At 35.8% G+C, this 21,659-nt stretch overlaps 1 protein-coding gene across 5 annotated transcripts in view; it reads left to right on the top strand.

Annotated features, from left to right (window-relative positions):
• TENM3 (teneurin transmembrane protein 3) overlaps positions 1-21,659 on the top strand; it is a 1,282,397-nt gene that overhangs the window by 1,173,478 nt on the left and 87,260 nt on the right. For all 5 annotated transcript variants that reach the window (XM_021548380.2, XM_021549050.2, XM_021548299.2 and 2 more), the window contains 2 exons: positions 12,236-12,358; positions 16,173-16,387. In XM_021548380.2, coding sequence (XP_021404055.2) covers positions 12,236-12,358; positions 16,173-16,387 — 338 coding nt within the window. The remainder of the gene's footprint in view (positions 1-12,235; positions 12,359-16,172; positions 16,388-21,659) is intronic.

Raw genomic sequence — 21,659 nt, 5'->3', positions numbered from 1 at the left:
TGACAAGATTTCAAGGGATTAAAAAAGTTAATCTGTCAAGGCACACCTCTGCTCCAAAGGCTTGTATTCTAATTAAGATTTATCACAAGCTTTTTGGCAATAGTCCTGTCACCCTTGCACTTTTGCCCACTGGAGAAAATTGAAACTCAGTAATTCCAGCAACATAAGAGGTGTAGTAATAATCTGCAAGATGACATGATGATGACATGTTATTGCCTTTAAGTCCCAACATCATATTGTGAAGCAGGGTGATGTTTTCTCAAAATCTGGACACTGCTTTCAGGAAAACTGAAATCTCTTGCAAGCAAGTTTTGTAGAGATGTGTGTCCTGCACTCCTGTTAGAAGACTCAGAGAGTCTTCTGTCAGACTCTCAAATATTAGCAATTTTTCAAACTAATGAGATATTCAGTTGAAATGCACTGGTTTTTGGTTGAGAGCAAGCTTTTACTTGATTTGTTGTGGACATTGGATTAATCTCTTCTTTGCTGGTAGTTTCAATTAATTTCTGTCTCATGCCTGTGAAGAAAGAAGCCCCCTCTTAAGATATGTACTGTCTGCTTTGATATTTGAATTACAATACATGTATTAAAGCAGGTTGTTTTGTGTATAAATTGCATCTTTTCTGAAAACTGCAATATTTTCTTTGTTTTTTTTCTTTGAAGAGAGCTGCTTGTTCTCTTTTTGAATGCTTTTTAAAAAGTCATGTTGTTAAAACTGTCTGACTTAGATGAGATTTTGGTAAACCTCTTCATACACAAGCACTATAGAATGAAAAGGTCGAGTACGTGTGTCCAACCTTGCTTCAAGCAATACCATTTGATACTACATTTATGGCTGAGATCACAAGAACACATGGGTTTTATATGGGTGTAAATATATGCAAGGATTCATTATGGATGAAAGTTAGATGTCCTCTGAAGTAGACAGGAAATTGATGCCATTTCAGACAACTCCATTCACAAAAAAATACTCCAAGCTCACTGTCTCTTAGGAATTGTCACCTTTAGCAGCATTTGTAGTTTCATGATCCAGGAAAAAGATATGTGCTACAACTGTGTCAATGACATGGTCACTGGCATTTCAGAAGCTTATTTTTCCTCAATAATAAAACAAATAAAACCAGAGTGGTTTTGACAATATTTGGTAAAATAGGATCACACGAATGCGTGTCTTTTTCTAGTTCCACAGAATCAATAATGCTGGGGGGAGGAGGGGCAGGTATATAAATGTATATCAGTTATTTGGAAAATTACTTAGTTCCAGAAACCTCTAAGTATAGAAATAGGAATTTTTCCTGTAGGTTTTTTTGTTTAAAAATACTTCCAAGTTACCCTTATGGTACAGGAAGAGTAGTATTTTTGTTTCAATAATACTTGTTGAAAACTAAAACAATATCCAGCTGCATAGAGTCAACCTACCGCTAACCACTGATTTCCTGAGGTTTAACACAGTAACTGGGTACAATAAATCTATCTTTAAATTTATCTTTTTTGTGGAATCTCCAAGCTTATCTCTTGTTTTACCTTCTCTTTCATCTTTGAAATGCCAAGTCTCACAATCCTTTTTATTGAGGCAATTTTGCCAGACAGTGGGTCCTCATTTGACTCACTCAAAATCTTTTCACACTGCTAAGTAAAAATTACTTATGTTTTCAAATTATTTCCCAGGGTTTTAATTATTTCTCCAGCACCTTCTTTCCTGCCTCCTCTTAGTAAAGTAGAGGTAATGAAATTGAGGTATCCACATTTAAAAAGGAAAGATGCAATCCTTACTGTTATTTCAATTCAGCTGTAGCCAAAATTGGAGAACAATTTTAAAACACAGTCTTTTTACTGATCTAATGTCTTTTCACACATTAAAAGTAGTAATTGGTTTTCTCTATCAATTTTATAAGTGACCATTACTTTAGAGCTAAGACTGGCTGTTCCTAAAATCATCTGTAAGATTTTACTGTGCAGTGTTGTGGTTGATTTACCTTTAAAGGGAAAAAAATCAATGTGAAACTGTAATCCTAATTTGTTTTTTCCAAGGCTTAGATAATTGATACAAAATACAAAGTGGTTTAGAAACTGACTTGCAAGCAATTCCCTAGCTTTACAAACAATTAACAGTAAGTTTGTCTTTATGTCACAGTTTCCTTTTTAAATCATATATGGTAAATTGTGGTTTTCTGTTGATATTATTTTTCCTGTACCTACAGTATAACTTTGCTTACAGGAATAGTTTCATAAAAAACACATTTCAGCTTAGTGGAGGAACATGGTGTGTTATTCCAATGCACATAAAACATATTAATGATGATATAATAAAGGATGCCCTATCTATTAGCCAGTCCCTAGAATGGTGGGGATGTTGAATAAGAGGATGACTGCAATCACTGAGCTGTTGTAAACCCTGGAGTTTTGAACCAAAGGTTTACATGAGATTATTTGCTTATGCAGATAGCTAGTGGCTTTCAAGTTTACACTGGAGTTGTTGAGGTAAGGCAGAGTTGGCCCCCTTGAAGGTGAACTCAGCATGTTCATTCTGTTTTTTAATATGGATTGAAGAGGAAATTCTTTGGGATTGCAAATTGATCTGCATGTAGTGGTTGGCTTATGCATCTACATAATTGTGCTGTTCAGGTAGGTGAGTGGTAATTACCATGGAGAGGTTTGAATCACTGTGAAGAAGTTTTGTGAAGAGGTTATAGGTTATTTTCTTTTGGCCTCAATCATGTACCTTTGATCTACAAGTGGACTGCTGTAATTGTGATATCATAAAGCCTGAAAAACAGCAAAGGATTAGAAAACCTATATATTGACTTGCACGTTCAATCAACTTGCATATGATCTCAGCAGGAAATTCAAAACAAAAGCTAATTTATGGAAAAATATGGAGTTCTAATCACAGTTTAGCTCTGTGGGGTTCCAAATAACATACTACAATCTCTACATGCAGATGCTTTCATCTTACGTTTCAGATTTGGTGACATTCCAAAAGTTCTTATCAAGCCTTATTATCATCTTTTATTAAAGCTTATTACATTTATCCTTATTGCATGTTTGCTGTAATATTCTGTCATTCTTAATATGGAATAAAAAAAGCTTTGATCTTTTTTAGCCAGTCATGAGATGGAAATATGCAACACAAGTGTTTCACTATATAGTATAAACTCCCAGCTCGGTGTGTCCTTTGAACATTGTGTTAATTGGCCCCTGTTTCTTTTTCCTTTGGTTCATAAATCTTTTCATCAGACTGCATTTCTCTGTGCCATCAACATGCAAATAGGCTATGCATGATCATATAGTGCCACTTAATTATATCCCTCAAGAGGTTTGTGGTGGTGTTGTTGGGTTTGGGTTTGGGGAGGTTGGTTTCTCTGTAATAAATAAGGGTTTTGAATGGTTGGATCACTTCATCAACCTAAGAAAGGTGTTTCCAGTTAATTTTGAGACATTACATTGTCATTGCTCTTCTTAACACTATGGGGGTGTCATCTAAAGGACAAAGCGAGACTTCTGTTGGAATTGTGAAAAAAACTTTAATAGGTAAAAAAACCCATGAGCTTCAGCTTTTTTCTAGAAAGCAAATTTATGGAAGAAAAGGAAAAAGTTATAGAATGAGAAGCAATAAAATAATCTCTGAAGGAATACAGAAAAGTTATTAACCTGTAGTCTAAACCTGGTCTTGAAACGTGTAAATCAGGAAAATTTTCTTCTCCCCCATAATATTTAAAATCATTGATTATGACTATTAGACAGAAACCCAAAATTTACAGAATGCTTTTCCTACCTTTGTGTGAACAAAACAACCCTTGCTTCAAATGACTGAGCAATCCAGTATGCACTTCCCATCATTTCTGTATTTGTAATGATTTTTCACCATCTTTTTAGACTGAACAGCATTAGCTGGAAAAAAAAAAAAAGTTTTGTTGAGGAAAAAGCCCAGGATAATACTAATGCCTGTCTAAGTATAGTGGAGATTATTACAAAATGGAGGAAGTTTGCTATTTGTCAGAATAAATGGGAAAATCTAAAAAAAGACATAATAGATATATCTTATTTAAATAAGAGGCTACTGAAAAATTAGCTTTGTTTTTGTTGTAAGAAATGTGGGTTCTCCCTTAAGCTTTGAATGTGCCTTGTATTATGGAGTTGACAGAATCAGACCATTGTTACGTAAAGGTCCCTGTCTTGACAACTGAAATGACACATCTAGCCATACAAGTTTTCAGAGGAATAAAGGTTCCATCTTGGGGTGAATATAGTAAAAATATTTACACGAAGACTACCACACATCTTTCTTAACAGTTCAAATGCAACAATACTTTAAAGTGCCATGTAATCATCTTTGATTAGCAGTCAAAGAGAGTAAGTTTATCCACAGTAGATAGCTGATACACCTTTGTTGCTATATTTTTTAGGCAATTTTTTTGATGTTCTGCAAATTCATTGTTAAAAGGTTCCAAGAGAAAATGAAGACTAGACAAGACAGGTTGGATTTTTTTTTTGCAGATGAAACAGTAAAATCAATTGGCCCATTCAACTGTTCAGGATACAAATGAAAATACCAGTTTTTTAGTTACTGTATTGATCTTGATAGGTATTACTAAGTTTTTCATATAGCACTCTACTAAAATGTTTTACATTCAGTGTATATGTTCAGCAACTTTCATATGATGCTGCTGGTGACTAATCATTTAAAGGTGCTCAAAAGCATGAACTTTAAAGTTATTTTAAATTTAGAAATAACAGCAGTTTTATTGATTTGAGAAAAACAGTAATAAATAAAGGACTGGTCTTTGTAAATTTTAATTCACTTTATTTAAGATTTTAATTAACTATTTTTAATTCATTATTTGATCTGCAACAACATCCAAGGTATCCTATTATCTTAGAAAAAAGCAAAAGAATGCAAATCACTGACAGTTCATTTGCACATCTTCTGGTCCACTTCAGGTCCTTCAGAATAAAATAGGTTTAGTTTCTAATTATGTCTGCAAGATAAATATATGGAAGATAATTTTAAAAACCACTTCAGTGTTCAAATATTTCATTTTAAAATGTATTGCCAACAGGGAGATGAACTAGAAGATAATCCTTCAACAAGATTGAGCAATAATTGCAATTTGCTTAGTTTAAATTATAATCTTCTTTGCATTGCTTTCAATATAAATTATGTTCACTTTTCCTTATGTTCAAGTGTGCCTAAAGATTTTTCAATTAATTCTAAGGAAGCAATTTTTAAAATTATGGTTTCAAAATATCAGCACCCAGAAATATGTAGCAATGGCAGTCCTGGAACATGAGTTCAATAACTTAGCAAGGGCTCATCTTCAAGCACAGCTTCATGAATAATAAGACTTGATTTCCATACCTTGTAAAACACACGGGAGAAGGGAAGGAGGGTCACCAATATCATTCAGTTCCTCTTGCCAACTTCCCCTACAATGTTGGGTTCTTTCTGCTCATAGAACATATGCCATAGGCCATATCTCCAGAGGTTTTGGGGAGATGCTTGCTCTTTAGAGACAGGCAGTGTTTTTTTGTTTCTGCTTTTTCATCTGTTGCTATTCTAAGAAAAGCTGGAGGAGCATTGCAAGTCCATTTCCCAGTTTAGGCAACTCTGTTTCTTTTTCTACTTAAAAGAATCCTCTTACCTGTGAATTCTTGTTCTTCTTAAACACCCTGTGTCACCTTTACAGTTCTTTCCTGCAAAAAACAAGTTGCCATATTCAGAATGGAAGGTCTTGAGTTGCTGGCACTTCTGACTGGTACTTTAGAGGTTTACCTCTTCCATTACTGCAGGATTGCTTCTGTGAATAAAGCCTCTGCTTGTATGTTTATGGTTTTCTTTCTGCGTCATTATGATGTGCATTTGGGATTCTTTCACCTGCACAGCTCACAGGGTATTTGCTATGCCCCTCGTGTTTCATGTGAGCATATTTGTCACTTACAGTACTTTAGAAAAAGGTGTGGTTGATCCTAGTGAGTTATCATAGAGACAACCTTGAATTTTGATGAGAACAATATATAAGTTTCTCTTGCTTTTACTGTATATTGCTACCCTTTTCTACAAAGAAAAAAAATTCTGGTAGCCATACACTCCAGAATTGTGTGTATATTCACATCTGATCTAAACTTTGTTTTCTGTTTAAAGCTACACTGGATACTGGATAATGCTAATACCTGTCTATTTCCTTTAGGAACTAGCTGTCCTATCCTTGTAGCATTCAAGTGTATTGCGAAGAGGAGAAAAAATTCAGACAAGTCCAGTTCTTGCTAAATGGTAGAACAGGTGCATTAATTACTGTTCTGTTACAATTCTTTTTTGTTCCTCTCATAATTTTGGCAGAAGAGAACTTTGAGAGATTGAGCAAGGCAGCAAATGCAGCAGGTATGTAGTCAAATGCAGCAGGTAGTTGTCAGCCCTCACAGTTCTAGTTCTGTCACTTAGTTACATGAATTATCCATCTTACACCACCTACTAATAAAGGACTGATTTCTTTTTGGATGCAAGAAAGTCCTGGAGAGTGTTTTGAAGTGATGATACAGTGTATTTCTCAAGAAAGAGTTTCTTGTAAAGGTAATGCTTAAAGCACCTAATTGCTAGCTTGAGAAAGGAGCATGCACAACAAATGGGAAACTTCTTCCTGAAGATTATTGCAAAATGTTTTACACAGTGTAAACTAGTAATGGGTTTTTTTAAGTGTTTGCTGTGAAATGTTTTCTCAGTTGCTATTTTAATTATTGAAGGAAGGCTTTGTAGACTGATTACAAACCAAAATAACTAGACTTCAGTGATCTCAAGATCAACCAAGCTTGAAAAAGCAGTTTTAAGATGGTTCAGAAATTCTTCAGTGAACTGTTTGGTGACAGATGGCAAAATTACTCAATTGCCTACAACAAATGACAGCATTTTTATGTTAGCATTAAGGCTGCTGTTGGTACAAATGCACTCTTTTAATTTGAGCTCTGAATATTTGAATATCGCACTCCATTGGCAGGGTGAGGGGGAAAGAGGAGGGTAAGAGCCCAACTATTAATTTGGTTACTGCTTTGATGTTTGGGATTTGTTCTGGTGAATTTAGTCATATTCACCAGCACCACACACACACACAGGCAGTGATACTATATTCATGCCAAGAGCAGCCCAGATCCAAGAGAGTTTTCTCATCTCTGATGCCTCTTCTTTCCACTCTGTTAGAGGGAATGCACTCCTCACCACACTCTAAAGGGCGGCCATGCAGATAATTTGTCCAGTAGCAGTACAAATGTTACCTTAAACAACTCAGTCCAAAGGTAAGTGCTAGCAGAGCTTCAGCAAATGAAGAACTCTTGGTAGCTAGAGATTACTTTGCAGGACAGATGTAGGATGTAGGGACTGAAACAGCGGAAAAGGTAGAAGATCCTAGAATCCCAGGTTAAAGATTGTAGGTTTTTTCATAAATTTAATTCAAGTTAAAAATAATAAAATTAATTAAAAATAAGGTGGGGTTTTTTTCAGTTTACAAAAATGTAACTATTTAATCATAGGTTGAATAGTTAAAAATGGAAATGACCTTTAAAATCATCAAGTCAAATTGTCAACCATGTTCACCATTAAACCATGTGCTGAAGAGCCATAGCCACAGTTTTTTCAGTATGGTGATCCTTCCAGGGATGGTGACTTCACTACTTCCCTGGGCAGTCTGTTCCAATGTTTTACAATCCTTGACATGAAAACATTTTCTCTTAATACCTAATCTAAACCTCCCCTGGCTTAATTTTAGGCCTTTTCCTCTTAGCCTATTACATGTTACATGGGAAAAGAGATGGACACTCAGCTTACTAAAACCTACTTTCAGGTAGTTGTAGGGATCGTGAGAGTCTCCCTGAACCTCAATTTCTCTGGGCTAAGCAACCCCAACTTCATCAGCTGCTCCTCATAAAATCTGTGCTCCAGACCCTTTACCAGCTTCATTGCCTTTCCCTGGATGTGCTTCAGGACCTCAATGTACATGTTGCATGATGGCACTGAGGATCATCTGCTCCATGACCTTTTGTGGCACTGAGGTCAGGCTGACAGGTCTGGAGCCCTGGGACATCCACACTTGACCAGGTCTGATGGTAAATGACTGGAGGAGACTTGCTGAGCTCTTCTGCCAGCTCCCTCAATGCTCAGGTGAATCCCATCTGGCCCCATGAAGATGTATGTGCCTAAGATGCATAGCAGGTCATTGATAATTCCCTTCCAGATTATGTGGGCTTCATTCTGCTCCCTGTCTCCCAGGCCCAGGGGCTGGTTACCTTGATGACAACTGGTCCTGTTAATTAACAACTGAAGCAATAAAGGCCTCAGACTTTTCCTCATCTTTTATCACTGTTTTCCTGAAAAAGGATGGAGGGTTTTGGCCCTCCTTCTATGGCTGATGTGTTTGTGTAATCATTGGTTGTCTTTTATAGCAGTAAATGGATTAAAGTAGGCTTTGGTCCTCCTAATTTTCTCCCCACGTGGCCTCACAACACCTTGTAATTCTGAACTGCCAGTGCCTTTTTTCAGGGATGATAAACTCTCCCTTTTCCCCCCGAGTTCCATTCAAAGCTCTCTGTTCATCCAGGATCGTCTTCTTCTCCACCAGCCCACCTTTCAGGACATGGGGATGGCCTATTCCTGTGCTTCTAAGATTTCTTTCTTTATAGCATGTCCAGCTTTCCTGGACTTCTTTACCCCAGATATCATCGTCTGTCTCTCTGCTGGTCCTGTTCCACAATGGAAACAATCATCCCAGTCTTGATACAACTAAGAGAAGGCTTTTGTTAGCGTTTGTGAGCACTTTGGAATAGTGACAACCCATCTTTTCTCCCAGCCTCTGAGAATTCATCTATGCTTGCATGCTTGCAGCTGCAAATTATTTCGATTGAGTTGTTGTGATCCATGACCACAACCATCACAGTCTGCCTGCCTTGTGGTTGGAGGCATCTGGCATTCTCACACAAGTCCTTGCTGCCATCAGAGTTATGCCAGTATTGAAAAGAAAGTAATTCCTGTGTTGGTATCCCTATATATTTGGCAGATTCAGAACTAATGACTGTAGGAAGCATCTCTTGGCTTCATTGTCATTGTCTAACACCAAATAAATTCCAAATTTATTATTCCAAACCAGACATGACAGGTAATATCTAATCCAAAAATCAAGAAACTTTTTTACATTAGATTTGGGACAAAAATAGCAGCAGGAAATAATGAAATGCATTTTGGTCAAATGTGCTTTAAGTTTTGCTTTATATATCAAATTCTTTATAAAAATAAATAAACCTACTATTTCTCTGAACACAGTAGAAACAGAGAAGATTGATCTCCTACATCCCCATCCCAAAGTTGGAAGAATGTATGCATCCTTTTCTAGATGAAAGGAAATCAGACAAACATGTACACTTCTGCAGTGTGATTGCATCATTCTCCCTTTGGAAATTCAGAACTAGTCCATACCATTTGACTGGAGGGTCCCAGATATCCCACTAAGGTACCAGTCCCAGGTGCTGCTAAACAGATAAAAGCATCAAAAATTTTTATCAGATGCCTCAGTTTTCTTATAAAACTGATAAGGATGTAAAGTTTGCTTTTATATTGCACAATAGTGCCTGAGTTTACCTTCATCAGTCAACTTAATTATGTTAATTATTAATCATGTTCCTAAAGTTCATAATTTCAAAAGAAATCCTGCCTTGTAATTTGATACTTTAGCAATAAGCCTGTTTCTTTCATGTTGTTTTCATGTTTGTTGTGAAAGGAGAATTCTCTAAATTCCATAGCACTAGCTCAACAGTGATTGTGTGGTTGAATTATTTAGTGATTAGTACACACTCTAAGTTTTGTCATTGGAATTGTCTAGCAACAGTTTTTTGTCTCCTTAAAAAAATAATCCTCTATTCCCAATCTGTATTTATCCATCTGTTCACTTTCATTAAATGTATTGAACTTGTTTCTAGTTCATTGTCAAAGCTGAGAGAGGAATTGTATATTGGAGAGATACAGCTAACTCCCAGTCTTTGACAGTAAACTACAGTGGGACTCACATCGGTACAAAGACAAAGAAAAGGTAGTTGTCACTTACATTGTAGTAATTGTGGTTATATTGATGTAGTCAATATTGATCCCACAGTCCTTGCCTTTGAAGACTTCAAATTCCAGCTGTTTTGAATTACAAGGGAATGGCTAGAAGGTCATGCTGGAGCTTCCCCTTCTGATCTCCCAGTGCATGGAGAGGCATAGGTTGTACATAGCACCAGCAGATGTTAATGATGTTCTAAGCTCCTGTTTTTCTAGAGTTACAAAATTAATGTCATTTTCTTTTCTTTTCTCCAGAAGAACTAATAAAAGGCATAAGAAGACAGCAAAGTTAAGGGAGGTGATTTAGATCTCTGGACTTGAAAACAAGGAATGTACTGGGTTTAAATCATGAAATATTTAGCTATTTGCAGTCTTTCATTGCTGCCAGTGAAATGAACAAGTATAACACATTGTAGAGTTTGACCCTAGGGATTTTATTGAAATATATTAAAACAGATACACTCATCAGGTGATTAATACATAAATAAGGATTTCAGCTGATGTAGGGTCAAATAATGATGGCTAATTCTAGTGAGGTGTCACTAGAGATGGTGGTGGTCAGATTTATGATTTAACAAGAGTTGAGAGGGGATAAAAGAAAGATGTTTTTAGGGTCAAAGAACATTCTACATTATCAGACCTTGACAGGCAATTTAAAGTCTGGGAAAGAAGTGTAATGGTAGAGTCAAAGATGTGGAACAAAGAGAATATGTCATCTGTAGTGAGGATTTCAGTCTTTGAAGTAACAGGTCTTTAGTTGCATTCTGGGTTTTTTTTGTTTTTTCAGGTTAAGGAGGAGGCTTTTAAGGCAAAGACCTGGCAGACAACCTCTTAATTTGGCAGTTTTTGTAGCCTGGCTAACTGAATTTCCATTTATGCATTTATACTTATTAAGTAAGGGTGCCATGATCAATACAGAGAGATTTAAAGATCAGAGATGAAACCAAATGGGATGAAGAATTTTTTGTCATTTGCATAGAAGGAATGAATAAATTATTAATGTTGACTATAGCAGTAACCTTGATTCAGAGAGAGGGAAGTAGCAGAAACAACAAAGTACAGTGAAATATTTTCCTTCTATTTTGCACTAATAGTTAAAAAACATGAGTGCAAATTTTTTTTTTTCCCCAGTGTATTTTTATGCCCTAGTAGCACTGAAAGACTATTTTAACTGCTTTGCAGAGAACTGTTATCACGGAATGAGCAAACCTACATTACCCCAAGCGCAAACTAGAGCAATTACAATAAAATGAATTTTGGTGGCATTATAGAGACATTGGAAGAGAAAAAAATAATCCAGAGACAGCATGAAATTGCATGAGAGTATCACAGTATAGCACTAAGATAGAGGGGTTTTTTTCCATATTTTTGCTGTAAAAGTTTAGATGCTGGTTTCATTCCTTAATCCCTGGTGATCAAGGTTCCTTAAAGTTCTCTCTAACACCATGGAAGGTTGACTCTGTTTCATAATTAACTCCGCTAAACTCTTTAACATGGTATCAACTTTCAAATGAACATGGTTGTAGGGAATTAAGTAATTCAGAAACCTAACTTATGCATTACCATTATCAGAGCAAAGTGTCCCTGCCTCTGCTCATGGCCTTGGCCTCATTTTATAGTGTGAGGAATGGGCACATAATGGGAGGTTGTGCAGGGTGGTGTTAACAGCATGAAGTGCTTGTGTCATAGGTTAGCCCTGCAACACCCACAGCACCCTCCTTCCTCTTCTGTATTTTTTTTTTCCCTTTCTGGCTAACCAGGACAGATTCATCTGCTGGGAAAATAATTTATTTTAGTAGGTCATTTAGAAGTTCACTTAAATGATTTGTCTCTTCAGAAGGATCAAAAATGAAAAAAAGAGAAAGAACATAATTACTGCCTATCCTTTTGAACATTGATTTGGGACCAGTAAAAGACTCAAAATGAGACTGGTGAGCTTTCTGTCAACTGTGTTCACTGAAAGCACTGTATCATTAAAGGACAGTGGTAGTAATTGCTTTGTGCTATTGCTGAACTATTAGTCTGCAAATGCTTGTTCATGTAATTTAATTTTTTTTTATGTATGAGTTGCTATTCCACTGCAAAGCATGGAAAGTCGTTACTTGTGCAATTCGTCATTGTGGTTAAAAGCATCAAATAACCTGTATCCTCTACCTTCAGCAATGCATCTGTTTGGCCTCAACTGGCAGTTGCAGCAGACTGAAAATGATACTTTTGAGAATGGAAAAGTGAATTCTGATACTGTGCCAACACATCCTGTAACAGTTCCTGCTGGAGACAGTGGTAAGTGAAATGGGCACCATTTTTTTTTCCTTCTTTTGGAACATTTCCTTCTTTTGTGTTTTACTTACATCATCAAACTTTAACCGTTTTCCTCCAAGACCCTATATGTAATGCAAGTACAGAGCATTTGTAAGTAATAGTAATTTTAAACAGATAAACAGGAACACACAGTTTCTACTACCTAGCATGAGAAGGGGCCTATGTATACTGAACAATAATGCTGATCTTACTAGGAAAGCTAACTGTCAGCCAAAATTCCCCACAGGAATTTACATATGATATTTGATGAGGATAGGACAGCTCTCAGCATATCCAGAGAAGAAGAACCTCTGTTTACTCTAAAAGACATGGTAATATTTTTATTGTTGCTGTAGGGCCCCCAGAGATAGCAGGAGGGTGCTGAGGCTGGCTCGGATCATCCTGCCTTAGGGGCCTCATGTTGAACAAATGGCCACAACAAAGCCAGGGGCCCAAGGTGTAGGGACACACTGTTTCATAACGGGCACCTGATCCTAAGAGTCAATGTTTGGCACCTTCAGCAACCTTTCAGTAGCTTTGGACAAAAGATTACATGTGTGTGTTCCATCGTAATCAGTGTTTCTGAAGTTTTTGCTCCAGAAGAGGCACTTCAGGTATGATTTGCATATTTTTGAAGTTTCTCTCTTAGCTATGCTTAGAAGGCAACTCGTGATCAAGGAGCTTTGTGTGGCATGATAACCTCACTATGGAATATCTTGGATTTTTCTCTACAGAGGTTGATGTTTTCTTTTATCTTGTTTTAAATTTCTCTCTGAAATTCAATAAGTCAGAATATGTACATTTGTTTGCTCACAAAGTCTCTAGCATATAATGTTGAGTCTGAATCATCCAACCAATATATAAAACAGGGGGAAAAAAACTATCTTAATTATGTTCTAAGAGCTTTTAAAATACAAACCACATAAAGGGATTATTTTTTATCGACCTTTTTCCATGTTGCCCTTTAAGATTCTCAAAACATTTAAGAGCTTGTGCACTTTTGGCTAACAGGGGCTTCAAAATCAATAGATTTTGAATAAAAGACTTGATTTAAATGGTTGATGAATGCAGTGTTTGTTTCATTACACAAAAATCCATTTTCCCATTCACAAGGTACGTCTGACCTCCTTACCCCTGAAAACGTTGAAGCCTCTGACAGAAATTGACATCTTGAAAATTTTTTCAAATTATCACAGATCCAAGTCATAGAAAAGTTATAGCTCTGTTCCCTCCTTTTGTCATTTTTCAGTTTCCTCCTTTGTCCTTTTGCCTCTGAAACTTCTCCAGCAGGACATTTTCTTCTCATTTCCTTTACCTTCCTGCCTTGTTTTTTGTAGATAGTCATTATCACTTCCTGTTTTCCTCTTACTTGTTTTGAATGAAGAGCAAAAAATCTGCTCTGTGGTTTTGAATATTGATGCTGCAGTGACAGCTTTTCATCCCATTGTCTTCTGCATTCAATAGCTATATATACTTTAAAATATACTTTATTTTATATATATATATATATATATATATATATATATATATATATATATATATATATAATTTTATAAAATATATGGATGTTTTTGTAAATATTTTATAAAGACTTACTGGGTTTTTCCCTTGGTAATTTTTAATTTTTATAACAAACTAAAACCTTTTATACACTGCCTCAAAAATAAAAGGAAATAACAAGGATTTCAAATACATTTTTGCTTCCTTATGTCCCTAAATACTGTTCAAGATAACAGGGTTAATTCCACCCACCTAAAATGCTGTTCTCTGCAGAATATGATACATGGTCATTTATCAGCATGTATCAATAGTGAACAACAGAAAGACCAGAGAGTACACATTTTAAACCACAAAAGAGGGACCAGTTAGGCAGAAGGGAAAGTGTGATGACTAGATGTGGAATGTGAGAAGTGAGGCCCCTGTGCTATCACACTGGTTACTGAAAACTGTAAGGAAGAATCAATGAAGCCTTGATTCAGATATTTTGACAGCTGAACAACTTTCAGTACCACCCTTCTCTAGTCCCCTGGTAATGTCCTGATCCTCTGATTTGGATTTGAGAAATTTCAACCACCTTAATAATAAATGTGTATGAACATGACATTTCATATTTTGGTTTAAAGCGGCGTGTTATTGTTTAGAAAATGGAAAGGAAATTATAACACTATGAAGATCTTTCTTATGCTCATTGAGATACAATAGAGAACAAAGAATAATTAACACCCTAATGTCAGGGTGACAAACAGCTGCTGACAGCTTTGAGAGAGGTGTTGGGGTGCTAAAGGGGCATGTGGCTACAAAGTAAAACCATTTTTTTTTTCGGTGAAGAACATAGGAGTCCTTAAGTGTATTATTTGCTGAGTGTTGAACCCCAGAAATAGGCATTCCTGGGAAGCTGGTTAATGTATTTGATAAACAGCACTTACTCAAGCTGTCTAGCTCATCTTTTCAGTAGTACAAGGCAGTTATTTTTCATTTGAAATGTAGAAATATGGGAAGTTGCAGATCAATACGGCAAACAAGTGTTTATTGTTTAGTGATTACCCATCATCAGTGTGTGAATTTGTTCAACACAATATGTTTAAATTTGAAGAAAGAAGTAAAAAACAAACGCTTAAATAAACTGAAATAGTGAATACAGATCCATCTTCTAGAATAACACACAAGTATTATGAAATGTTAAGTCCAAATTTAGAAAAGCATTAGACTCATCGTGAAAAGTGTTTAAAAGCTAGTGTCTTCAAGATATTTCACTGTCTATTCTCAACAGCACTCTGATCAGTGTGATAATCCTGTGAAACATTTTCAGTGACTGCAATGCCATTGTGACACAGCTCTGATGATGATACAAGTTCCCACTCAAGGCCTCTCAGCAGTGCTTCTGTACCTGTTTAATTCAGCAGCAGTCTCAGTTCATCTTGGATGTGCAATAAGTGGCGAGGATCAATGTGTGACCTCACCTGGCATTTCAGATTTTAATCTAGTTTTTTTTACAGTCTAAATGTTTGCAAAAAGGTTGTGTCAGTTTGTTCCATCAAATGATGAATAATGTAGAATTTGAACGTAAAAGACAAGGCCAAATTGTCAGTTCTTCAGAACACTTGTATGCAAACAAGTGAGCATCACATGAGCATGCTTATCACATGCAGATGGATTTAGTTCAATCTTTATAATAGACTAGCAGATGAAAAAAATATGAATTGTTAAAAACACAGCAAACTCCCAGACTATAATGACAGTTCTATTTTTCTTTGTATTGTTTCACTCAAGCCTCACTTTCATGTGCCAGCTGCTTCAATACAGCATTGCTTGCTTACACAAAACCAAAAATAGGTAACCAGAGATGTAGGTTTTGTTAGTATTGAATAAATGCTCTGATATTTAATGTAGAAATGATTATATTAGTTCACTTGACTACTTTTGTTTATGTATCTATTATTCTTAAAATCTGTATGCTGCATTTTGCTTTTTTTTTTTTTTTTTTTTCTTTTTAATGTGAGATTTTATTCTGAGAAACCCCTGTTAAAATGCTAGGGAAAAAAATATAGTTTAATGTAGATTCTAAACCACTTCCATAATGGTTCTTCTTAGGGATGCTATAGCATTTTTAGTATGCAGGTATTTGGGGTATCTTTGCCTTTTTATTTCCAAATCATTGAATTCCTGGGATCTTGTATTCAAAAAGGCTGTCAGATAACATTTTTCTGAGGTAATTCTAAATATTTGAAGATATATATGAAGGATTTAAAGCCAGAAAAGAGCACTAATTTCTGATCTCATTGTTCTAAACCATCAGGAAAATTAGGAGGATTTGCACAAGAAAACAACACTATAGATTCTGGAGAACTTGATATAGGCCGAAGAGCAATACAAGAAGTTCCCCCTGGGATTTTTTGGAGATCACAACTCTTCATTGATCAGCCACAATTTCTAAAATTCAATATATCCCTTCAGAAAGATGCATTAATTGGAGTATATGGTCGAAAAGGCTTACCACCTTCACACACTCAGGTGAGAACTGCTTGTGTTAAAAGTATGTGTTAAAACCATGATCTTGTATCTTTTGTATCTTTTTTCTCTCTCAGGCTTCTATTCTTTTCCATTTTGCTTATTTTTATTATTACTGTTTATACTTCATTGATCTCGTGTGATGACCAGAACATTGGTAATACTCTGTGTTGGTATCTAGAATGGAGGTACATGGTATTCTTATTTATGAGCTATTTTATTGCCTAATCAGTGATTCTTCAGATAAGGAGTTGTTTCATGCAGAACTTATAGCTACTTTTTTCTATTCTTTGGTATATTCACATATCTTTAAAAACCTAAGCAAACTAATACGGCTACACATAAGGTGTGGTTGAGAGTTCCTGCAAACAGCATATTAGCCAAATTTCCAAACAAGAAGACAAGCAAATACTACACTATTTACAGCTTGTTGTCTCACAAAATAAAAACATAAGAGAAAAATTATGTAATACGTATCTACAAAGATACAGTGAATTGGGGTTATAAAAGTGGTGGTCTTCACTAGGCATCTAGTGTCTTGAAACTTTGATCTTTAGTGTCCTAGAGGATTTATTCTGTTCCACCCCTCAGAAGATTTCTAATGACACCTTTTATTGCATATGGTCACACTTCCTAGTAACAAAAAAACACTTTTTATCTGTAGTGATATGGATATGAACAGTTAAAGTATAAAAGAATGAACAGTCTTCTGGTTTGGCAGGAGAAACAGAGAATCAGTGCCTCAGATGGTATTTTAGCATTAACTGTAGTCATATTATTTTTAAGATTTAAAACCCTCCAAGATTAGGTTTCTTTCAACACGATATTTGTCCAAGTGCTGTCTCAGATCAATTTTTCCACCTGAATAGGTATTTTAGCTCATTTTCTTCTACCCAATTTGGAGAAACATCTTAGTGACTTTTATTTTGAGTGTATGGGTTTGCTGTGGACACAAAACTAAGTATAGCAACCATATGGTATAATTGTATCAAAGCTTGACTGACTATGTCTGATACACAGCTGTAGCAGCAAATCCATAGGTGCAAAATTCATATATTCTAATTCAGTCCCATTTTTTTAAATTTTGATTTTTATGCTACTGTACTATTTAATTTTTGGGGGTTTTTTTATTCAGGTATAACTTTTAAAGTATGTACAATATAGAACTATGTTACTAATATATTAATAATTATTACACCTACTTAACAGACAAAAACCACAGAGAAAGAGTAAGCAAAGCAGGTAAAGTCATGGAATGTTACATTAACTTTATTTTGTATTTTAGTTTCCATTTAAGTAGAAACACTTTACTGAATGCAGAAAGTGAACTTTGTTTACTTAAAAATTTGATCTTCATAATAATGATTAAATGGATTTTCTTCAGACCTTCACATATGAACACCCACCCTCAGGCTGACAACAACCACATGAAATTCTAGAGTAGAGAAAATTGATTCAGAAAGTTATCAGCCATTTGACATAGGGGTTTGGAATACAAATGCCATCTCAATGGTAACAGTAACAGGAGTTAAGGGAATACATGTGTGGCAAGAAGGAATAAAACTGAAGAAGCTGATCTAGACTATGCATTTACATGAGAAGTTATGCAAGTAAGTACATCTATTAAAAAATTATCTTTACTTGATTCCTTACCCTGTCAAAAGTTTGAAACAGGAGTGCCCTTTATCCAAAAACACAGAGACTACTAAATCTGTTTCCTGTCCTCTGTATTACACAGGCTCCAAGTTCTTACTAACAGAAATAATCATATGTGAGTCCTGCTTGACATTTTGGATATATTGTCCCCAGGGTATAGGTCAAGCTTTCTTGTCCTATCTTTGCCTGGTATATAATTAGAGTATTTTTAACAAACTGTTGACTGACATTTGATTCACTGAAAAATTAGGCATGCTTACTTATCAGTGCCCTAGTGAACTTATAAGGCTGCTAAAGCTTCCCAAGGGTACAGGTTTATCAGAATGTTTGTATAGCCTTGAACCCAATGATGTCTGGTTTAAGTGTCTGAGATAAAAAATGTATGTAATCTTCTGAAAATGCAGTTTCAGTAAGCAGTTGGGTTTTATTTGTGACCATGCTCCTTCATGTGGGGGAAAAAATGGATTAAAATACATCTTGATAGTTTAGGCCTTTCTCCAACAAAGTCCTAACACAGGACTTTGGTGAAGACACAACTGTGAAATACATATTTAACTGAAGTAGCTTATGTAAACAAAATAAGGTATTTTGGCAAAAAAGACATCTCATAAAATAGAACACTGAGGGGATTACAAGCATAAGTCCATTTATTGCTTTCTTATTTCCCCTAACTCTTATGGCTTGTACTGACAAAAGTTCCTAACCGCAAGCTGGGCATAGGTAGCAGGGACAGACTAAAACCTGATGTTTGGCTTCACTGCATCTTTCCATTCCACTTCCATCCTTCACTTCCATCCTGTCCATTAGACAAGGCAGCTCACTTATGTGGCTCCAAGTGTCACAGGAACATAGCAGACAAGCACATGAATATCCATGCTGAGTTTGGTCAAAGGCCCATCTAACCTTCTGTCTGTGATGGGGGCCATGAGCAGACACAGAGAGATTAATAAACCAGCATGATAATATTGTAGTTATTGTAGCACAATATGCTTTTGGCCTCCAGAGTTTTAAGGCTGAAGGACTTTGCTGAGTCAGTGATGCTGTCTTTGATTTGTCTACAAATCTTTGATAGATTCTTTTTTCCTGTGAATTTGCATAGTCACCTTTGAATCTATGGAAGCTTTTAGTATCTGTGACATTTGCAGCAGGGCTTAACTACATATCTCACACTGTACTCAGTGTGTTTTGAGACAGTAGCTTTTGTTTGACACACTGTTGGCAGTGTTTTGGAAGAGGCAGGGCAGAAGGTCTCATTAATTTCTTCTCCATGCCACCCTTGATTAATGGATCTCTAGTATTATCAGGGAGGTGTATTTTTTCCAATCTGTCATTCTTTTAATGAAAGCTTTTTCAGTCCTTTGGTTATCCTTTTCTGAATGTTCACCAGTTTTAATGCAGCCTTTTCAAGGTGTGGAGACCAGAAGAACACAAAACATAAGAGGTATTTAACTATGATGATTTCATGATTTCATCCAATGCCTTAATGATGTCTGCTTTTTTTTTTTTTTTTTTTTTTTTTTTTTTTTTTTTTTAATTATTGAGCTCTTATTTCCATAATCTGTCTACCATAGCTCAAAGATCTCATAATGACAAAAGTTGGCTCAGAGCCCATCTCTGGATGTGTAAAGCTAGGGTTGTTTCATAAGGACTTTGAAAAGTAGGATCTCACTCACATATATCACTTCATGTCTGTGTCTCTGGAATGCTATCTGCCCTTATCTTCTAGTCACAGAATGACAAGTGCTAATAACAAAATTTATGGAAATGAGCAACTGCTGCTTGTTTCTCAAACGTCAGTATTTGAATTTTCAGATCTTATGTTAAATAATGGAGAACTTATTACATCCTGCACTCTGCCAGCATTTGTAATGTTGCCTTGTCACCTGTCCTCCTCCAAAATCTTTGCTCATATGCCTGTGATACCTTACATGTGTAACCACACAGCACAGTTTTCTTTAGCTCCCTCCTCACACCTTCGATTTTTCTACCAATGTGTGTCTTTGTCACCTTTGACAGTAATGCAAAACTTGCCTTGTACATTTGCCACCTTGTTCTCTACTTCTCTCCTGTACCCATTGCCTGTGTATCCACCTCTTTTTTGTACCCAGTTAAAACCTGACAGTGAGTAAGAGGACACTGTAGTCAATATCTGTCCCTAAGTGTACAACCTCTGGTGCCAATTATCCTTCTATTGCAGGGGACAGAACAAAAGTATGGTAGAAATAAGCTTGGGAGAGATTTCAAGAAGTCTTAGTTTACACCCTTGTCTTGTAATAGAATAAATTGTATATAACTATTCCTATCAATCTTTGAAAATTCTGTTAATTAAACAGTAACAGTATGCATAAAGTTTACCTCTTCTTCTGTCCCATAATCCAAAATAATAGGGATATAGCATGTAGGAAATGGTTTGATGTATTGTATTCAGGACAGAATTTTTGGTTGCTTTGCTGTATTCTCTTTAGGTGTCAAAATTAGTCTCAAGCACAGCTACTATTAAGGTGTCACAGACTGATCTGAGATGCATAGTTCTCTTTCTGTGGAATCATAAATAAATCAACCAGAAGTAATTGTCAGTGGCTGTCCATTCAAAACCCAATCAATGCAAGCCTGAAAGTCTTTGTGACACTTTCTAAAAATGTCAGTTCCATTGCAGCCACAGAATCAATATGTTTATTTAAAGAGACTTTTAAGAATAAAATAGACTTTGGTTTAAAGCAAAACTGTATGGTATGGTAGGACAAAACATCATATTTAGACTCAATGTAAAGGAAATTAACTTATCCTCATAGGAGGAAAATAAAATTAGTATGGTTTTGCTTATGAAGATAATTGTTTTTCCAGTCTGTTTTTGTTGCCATGTCCCAAATATAAAAAAGCAGCTTTTAAAAGGGTTTGTTAAGATCAATTTTTTTTTTTTTTCTGGGGGACAGAATGAATAGTTAATTCCCTTCTGTATGGCTTTTTAAGTGTAGTCTAAACTGGTGTTCTGATAACAGCATATGTCCTTATTGCATTACAAATAGAAAATCATGAATTGTATTGTGCTTGTCAGCCATCAGTGGCCAATCAAGTGGTGTAACCACTTGTTCCTGTATCAAAAATACAGTTTTAATCTGAAATTGTCCTTCTTCAAAAGTGGTCTCTTGCCATATACAAATTAATAATGTCTATGAATGACCTGTTAAAACTCAGAACCTTCCGTTTTTAAAAATCTTATAACCACCAGAGTGTCAGGAGTGAAAAAAAGCCAAAATTGTTTTTCTCTCTCTCACAAAATAAGATAAATATTTAATACACTGACAAATGAGAGTGTTGAATGGTTTTGAATAATTGCTCTCCCAAAATGATCGCATTCGTTTCCGTGCGGTGCAGCACATACAGAGCTGCCGAGGCACCAGCTCTGCGCATCCTAATCACATTCTGTTCTATCCTGCTCATTGAGACAGAGCTGGAAAAGCATCTTGGGTGTTGATAGAGTCATATTAACTATGCATTTCCTTCACATCCTGCCTGCTGGGAAAATGATTTGGAATACTGGGACGAGCAATCTTACAATACCAATGAATTTTGGCCTGCAATTTCAAGAAGAGAACATAAGTACTTAAACCCTTGTTCC

The sequence above is a fragment of the Lonchura striata genome, chromosome 4 (genome assembly GCF_046129695.1).
Source record: "Lonchura striata isolate bLonStr1 chromosome 4, bLonStr1.mat, whole genome shotgun sequence".
NCBI lineage: Eukaryota > Metazoa > Chordata > Aves > Passeriformes > Estrildidae > Lonchura > Lonchura striata.
The sequence above is the reverse complement of the archived record's forward strand: the minus strand, read 5'-3'. Positions and strand labels throughout refer to the sequence as shown.